The following is a 6,126-nucleotide window of genomic DNA, read 5'->3' on the forward strand; positions in this document are numbered from 1 at the left end:
TTAATTCGCCAGCTGTTTTAAATGTAGTATTCTTGTCATTTTAATTATGGCTAAATTTGACTTCAATCGCCAGCGGCTAAAGGGATTATATAAATCCAGCTAGGGTCCATGCAGGTAGCAAAAGTAATGTCAGTCCCCATGGTCCCTAATTTGGTGATCTACCTTCGGTTGTTGGCGATCTATAGCCAGTTCTTATATTGTATTGTCCAAATAGTGCTATTAGTTTTAACTTTCCACACTAGTTTTAGTTGTAATTGTGATATTCTAGTTGTTTTACTGTCATTCGTAGTCAGGTTTTTATCATATACATATATTCCATTTCAATGTCAAATATGTTCTCGTCACGATATGGCTGAGACATTGCCGATGTGACGTTAAATATTAACTCACTCACTCACACACTCACTCTGAAATATCTAACGCATAATAGTGAAGTGTGACAAAATGTAACATATGACAGTGAACTAACTGCAACGTGTAATAGTAGAGCAAAACTGAACGCAAGGCAGTAAAGTATAACAGTCGGTCCAACACATGACAGTAATGTGCAACAATTAGTTCAACACATGACAGTAATGTGCAGCAATTAGTTCAACACATGACAGTAATGTGCAGCAATTAGTTCAACACATGACTCTACTAGTGAATGAAACAGTAGACTCTAATAGTGAATGAAACACATGACTGAATACTCTTAAAGTGACTGAAACAGGGGATTGTTTGCGTGTCTGGGGATTTAAGTCGACCATTTCAAATTAATGTCTATTAATATACTGAACATCATTGAAAACGCACCAGTCTCAAATTGTCCATATTTTCATCAAGATGGATTTCAGCATGACAATGATCAATGAATATAACTAACATGAAGTCGAAGGGCATGTCCAGTTGAAAAAATGCTTTAGAAACAAATTCCTGTCCACAGTATGACTCTTAATTCCAAAATGCATCAACATGCAGCCACGCCATGAAAAAAGCGCGAATTTCATTCTGAAATCATACTGACCGTGACATTAAAAGCAGGTGTATGAGAACCGATTCTCAATGCTTCACTAACGATTGTGAAACGAGGACAGAGATGCCGAGGTTAACACCTCACGAAAGAGAACGCACTAGGGGCATGATTCAGGTTGGCACCAGCAGCAGGATATTGCTCGACAACTTGGACTTGGCCACTCCACCATCGTTAGGCCTCATAGACGACATCAGTAGACAGGCAGCACCCGTGACCTTCAATGACTTTGGCAACAACGTGTTACGACGCTCCATCAGGATCGCCATATTGACCTTGTCCATATCAGTGATTGAACAGTGCCGACTGCCAGGACTGCTGCATTAGTTCAAGGTTGACGTGGGGGGTCATCAGCGCTGACTCCATGCGACGCCGTCTACACGCTACAGGGCTCCATGCTCGACGTCCTTACGTTGCACCAATTCTGACAGACAGACACCGTAATGAGCGTATACAATTGGCTAGCAGGCATTTTCAGTAAAGGTTACAACAATGGCATAGTGTGGTAGTCACTGACGAGTCACGTCTTCATCTACGTAATGCTGACGGCCGATTACGTGTTTGGCGTAGACGTGGTGAACGTTATGCTGATGAGTGTGTGGTTCACACAGACCTTTGGGTGGTGGGTGTGTCATGGTCTGGGGTGAAATAAATTAAAGTCACAGGACTGCCTCCATGTCTGTCAAGGGAGAGTTAATGCCCTTTATTACAGTGAGCAGATTCTTCAGAATCACATCGTATCTGTCTTCAATCACCACCAATATGTCCATACTTTTCAACAGGACAACGCTCGGGCACACACAACAAGACTTTCCATGCAGTATCTGGCCCAGCAACACATCCAGGTTATTCATTGGCCAGCACAGTCGCCAGATGTATCCCCCATGGAACACTTGTGGGACGAAATTGGTCAAAGTCTTTCGCTGCGACAACAGATGCGAAACATCTGGGAACTTGAGGCTACACTACTGCAGAAGTGGAATGCCATCCTCAAGAACTCTATTCGGACGCTTATTGACTCAATGAGGAGACGTTGAACTGCATGTGTCAGTGCAAATGGCGGTCACACGCGATATTGACTTTTCGATTTGACCCCACGTGTGTTTGATTCTTTTGACTGTGGAACTTTTCAATGAATGAGCGTCTTTTCTGTGTTGTTGTTTTTGTCAGTCGTCCATCTGTTATTATCCACTCAAATTCCATATCAATTCCACCCATATCAATTCCTTACACGTGCTTATAATAATCTGAACTTTTATAAGTGGTGCGTTTACAATGATGTTCAGTATATATATCGCTCATCTCCTAAGTAGGAGATATTATATGTCCTACGTAGGAGATAGTCCCCTGTGGAATTATTAAGATAAAAGTCATATTCAAACATCTGTTTAACTTTCCAATACAATAGAATTTTACTACTCTTCTCTAACTCACTTCTGCATACAATTATCATTCATGCGTGGTTTAAATGAGGCTACAAATGACATGCAATCACCAGAATACGGATCTAGCCAAACATATGCATAACCATTTTTACACAACAATTCCTTTACTGAGTAACACCAATTTTTCACCTTTTTCGCAATAGAGTAGTGATATGTTATATGCAGCTTTCAAGACCATGTTTTCAGCGTATAACAATTTAAACCAGTAATGTAAAACTCTACAATATCTATTTACGCACAATGGTATTCTACCAATATTCACTGTAAACTGCTGCATTTGATGCTTTAGGATGGACATGTAATATTTCCTTACAAAACCTAAGATGTATTTTTTCTAATTCCGGTGCATAATTTAGGTCCCATATCTCACAACCATAGCTGAGACGAAAGAATCAAAGAGTTGACACCATGTTTTGGGTGAGAAAACTCAACACCTTAAGTGAGAAGACAAAACATTCATAGACTTCAGGCCCTTCCCTGCAAGAGTTTTCTGAACAAATGAAAAAGATCCAGAGTAAGAATATGATAACCGAGATAGTTAAAATGATCCACAATTTCCAAATCCTGACCTTTAATCGTCCCAAACTCATTATTTTCATTATTTCTTATTTTACCCTTTGGCGAAAAAACATAGCCTTAGTCTTACTTAAATTGACATGCAAACCCCATTCTGCACAGTACTCTTGCAAGCTATTTATATGACACTGTAATCCTTCGGGAGTTTGAGAGACAACAACCATATCAATATGGTGGAAATATCAATGATGAGGATCTTCGGTGAGTTGGTAGGGGGTAGGTAATAACCTTGGTCACGGTTGTTTGATGGTTTCGGTTTTTATGTGGATAGCTTACTGATTTTAAAGTCTCAAGTTGTTAACCTTTTGGTTCTGTCCCATTGGATACTATGGTCGGTATTGTCTTGGACGAGGTCTGATGCTCTTTGATTCGGGTTTGAGGGGTCTTGATGTTTTGCCTACATAATCCTGTCCACAATCGCATGGGACGAACAATATAGACCTGTGCAAATTTAAGCACCACTCATAATGTTATAAATGTGTTATTTTGGGTTTTTATGAACACATGTCGATGCAACACATTAACATGTGACCACAGACAATGACCACACGACTGTCCATGTCGGACACGGGGGCGTGTCGCGTTGACAACTGACTCTTTAATCTCAGCTTCCTCCATAAGAAACAAAACAAATCAAATTATGTTTATGTTTTATTTTAGTAAAACAATTAAAAACAATAAACAGTATCAAAACAATACACAAGACTAAATCATATTTCAACAAAGACAGTAAATGGAAGCTCAATCTTTTGGTGGTCGCATTAGCAAATAACACTTTATAGCAGGGATCGGCAAATTGTCTCAAACCTTCAGTCACACTCTTATGGATCTCAGGCTGTCCAGATTGTTTAACTGAGCCACGTAACATAAGCATGACAAAGACCAGTGCCCACACGACCACCGGAACCGATGCTGCGGTTGATGCCGAAGTAGATGTCGTAGTTGGGGGAGCCGCCCTCGGAATCCGACTGTCCATTCAAGGCATACAGTAGGTTCGTGTTGAGGTAATAGTTGAACTCTGCTCCCCAGTTGTTCCAGATGACGAGGCCGTCGGCGATGATCACGCTGAGACGGTTGGTGATGATGTTGGGACGGGTCAAGAGAATCCCACCTGCGGGACTGTTCTGGTCGTTACCATAGATACGAAATGTAGAACTGGTTCCTTGTATTTCGGCGTCCCGGGATGTGGTGGCACTGTCTCCACCTGTGATGATAAAAGACAGTAACATGTAGGATACAGGACACATCAAGTTGGAATCATATCAGGTGAAGGTTATGGAATGGAAATTTGGGATCCATCAACAAACCTGAATTGTTTTAAATTTCCCTGTAGTCAATTATTCTGAGACAATAATTTCGGGCATCAAAGAAACCGAACTGAATGTATAATATGTTATTGAAGGATACCTCACAACCTATGCAGCCAATGATATGTTTATAATGTATTCTTGCACCAGAGAGGGTGACCGTGAGCAAAACAATCTCCTTGCTAAATGTAGCTTAAACTCCTACTCACTCTATGCAAATAAACAAATCTGATGGTGTTATTTATAAAAGTAACTTTTGATCATGACCAATTAACGTTTATTCCATACTTATGTATACTTATTCCTGTACTTATTACATTAATTACCTTGTGCTTTTTTCAGCGCTCAAAATATTCAAATGAGGATAAATTATTATTAACATATGGTAGTAAAGCCGTAGTTTTGAATAATATGCAATGTCAAACATAATGTTATCAATATAAGATAGCTTACCGTATCCGTTGTTGGTGGGTGAGTCGCCGATGTTGAACACCCAGCCTGATGGGTTGTTGAACCACATGTCAATCAGAACTTTGTTCTTCCTGTTGGCAGACCCAGGAGCACCAAAGCTCAACTTGAGAACGCCCTTCTTCCCGCAAGTGCCTGACCCATACAGGGATGTCGCCCAGGACAGAGAACTGCTGGTATGGAGGGTCGTCCCTGACGTCAGGTCGACAAATAGGTCATAGCCTTGCAGAAGAAAAGGAAAATAATTTACATATAATTTCAGGATGGTGACACAATGGTGACACAATGGTGACACAATACTATCACTTAGCTGGTTATTTTCCGTTTATGTGCAATAGAATAGACCATATACATGTACATCTTTGCCTGTTCCTTTTCGTCACTTGAAGATTTATATTTCGATTTCTAGGAAATAATAATTCTCTCTTTGTTGTTTGATGCTTCATCATGGAATCGAACAACAACATGGGTAAATGAAGCAAAGTATTGTGTGAAAATACATTGCAGATAACTGAATGTTATTTTTGTCCAGGAGTGTAGTATAACTAAATTCAGGAGCTTAATTGTATGCCTCTCAGTGGACAATATTTTAAATTAGTGATATCATATTAAATCAAAAACATGGGTGGTGCTAAGACAACTCCTACGTGTGTTTTTTCTCCTGTAATTCTAAATAAATTATTCAATAATCAAAAACATTATTTTGCATGTCACACAACTGATGATAGTTATCTAAAGACATCTTACGTTTAAAAATCAAAATTGCTTTTAGCCACAAATTGACATTTTAAACATGCTTGAGGTAATTTACACTTAGATTTTGCTTCTAACGCAGAAATGTAAATGTGTTATTTCGACAGGTAATGGAGCCCGATTATTCTCTGGCGTTGAGGTTTTGCATGTACAAATAGTCTACAGAGCGTTAATGGTCCACGGCCAATAGCTTACAAACGAATGAATATCAAGATATGACATTTAAACATCAGAACATTTTGCTTACCTGCTACACAGCAAACGCAACATATCGCTGCTACTATTGTCGATAGTTGAAGCATTGTGAAGGGGATGTACTGATTTCAGTCTTCGGTTTGGGAGTGAATACGGTGGTACATGCTCCATCAATATATATACACTGTCCCCCACACAGACCCAGCCAATGACAGCGTACTGAGGGACGTCATCCCGGATACATTTGTGTGTAAACAGTCGATTGATTGACAAAAGACGTTGGCTGTGACGCTGTGAACGAAAGGCAGGCTTACCTCAATAGCTTCAGGGTGCGGGGAATTTATTGTTCGCGACTGTTTGACGAACTTCG

At 39.9% G+C, this 6,126-nt stretch overlaps 1 protein-coding gene across 1 annotated transcript; it reads right to left on the reverse strand.

Annotated features, from left to right (window-relative positions):
- Positions 1-3,671: 3,671 nt before the first annotated feature.
- Positions 3,672-5,900, reverse strand: LOC124254542. The gene is made up of 3 exons (XM_046688355.1): positions 5,809-5,900; positions 4,794-5,030; positions 3,672-4,237 (listed from the first exon to the last, which is right to left on the reverse strand). The coding sequence occupies exons 1-3, from the start codon at positions 5,861-5,863 to the stop codon at positions 3,882-3,884; spliced, it is 648 nt and encodes a 215-aa protein (XP_046544311.1). The 5' UTR covers positions 5,864-5,900; the 3' UTR covers positions 3,672-3,881.
- Positions 5,901-6,126: the final 226 nt, after the last annotated feature.

The sequence above is a fragment of the Haliotis rubra genome, unplaced genomic scaffold (genome assembly GCF_003918875.1).
Source record: "Haliotis rubra isolate DU_JTF1 unplaced genomic scaffold, ASM391887v1 Scf574, whole genome shotgun sequence".
Lineage (NCBI taxonomy): Eukaryota > Metazoa > Mollusca > Gastropoda > Lepetellida > Haliotidae > Haliotis > Haliotis rubra.

Excerpts from the sequence above, each read along its gene's own strand:
- LOC124254542 (XM_046688355.1), bottom strand. The coding sequence starts at position 5,863 with ATGCTTCAACTATCGACAATAGTAGCAGCGATATGTTGCGTTTGCTGT. Across the intron at positions 5,031-5,808 it reads TTGCGTTTGCTGTGTAGCAG|GCTATGACCTATTTGTCGAC; the intron begins GTAAGCAAAATG and ends TTCTTCTGCAAG. Across the intron at positions 4,238-4,793 it reads ACCCACCAACAACGGATACG|GTGGAGACAGTGCCACCACA; the intron begins GTAAGCTATCTT and ends TTATCATCACAG.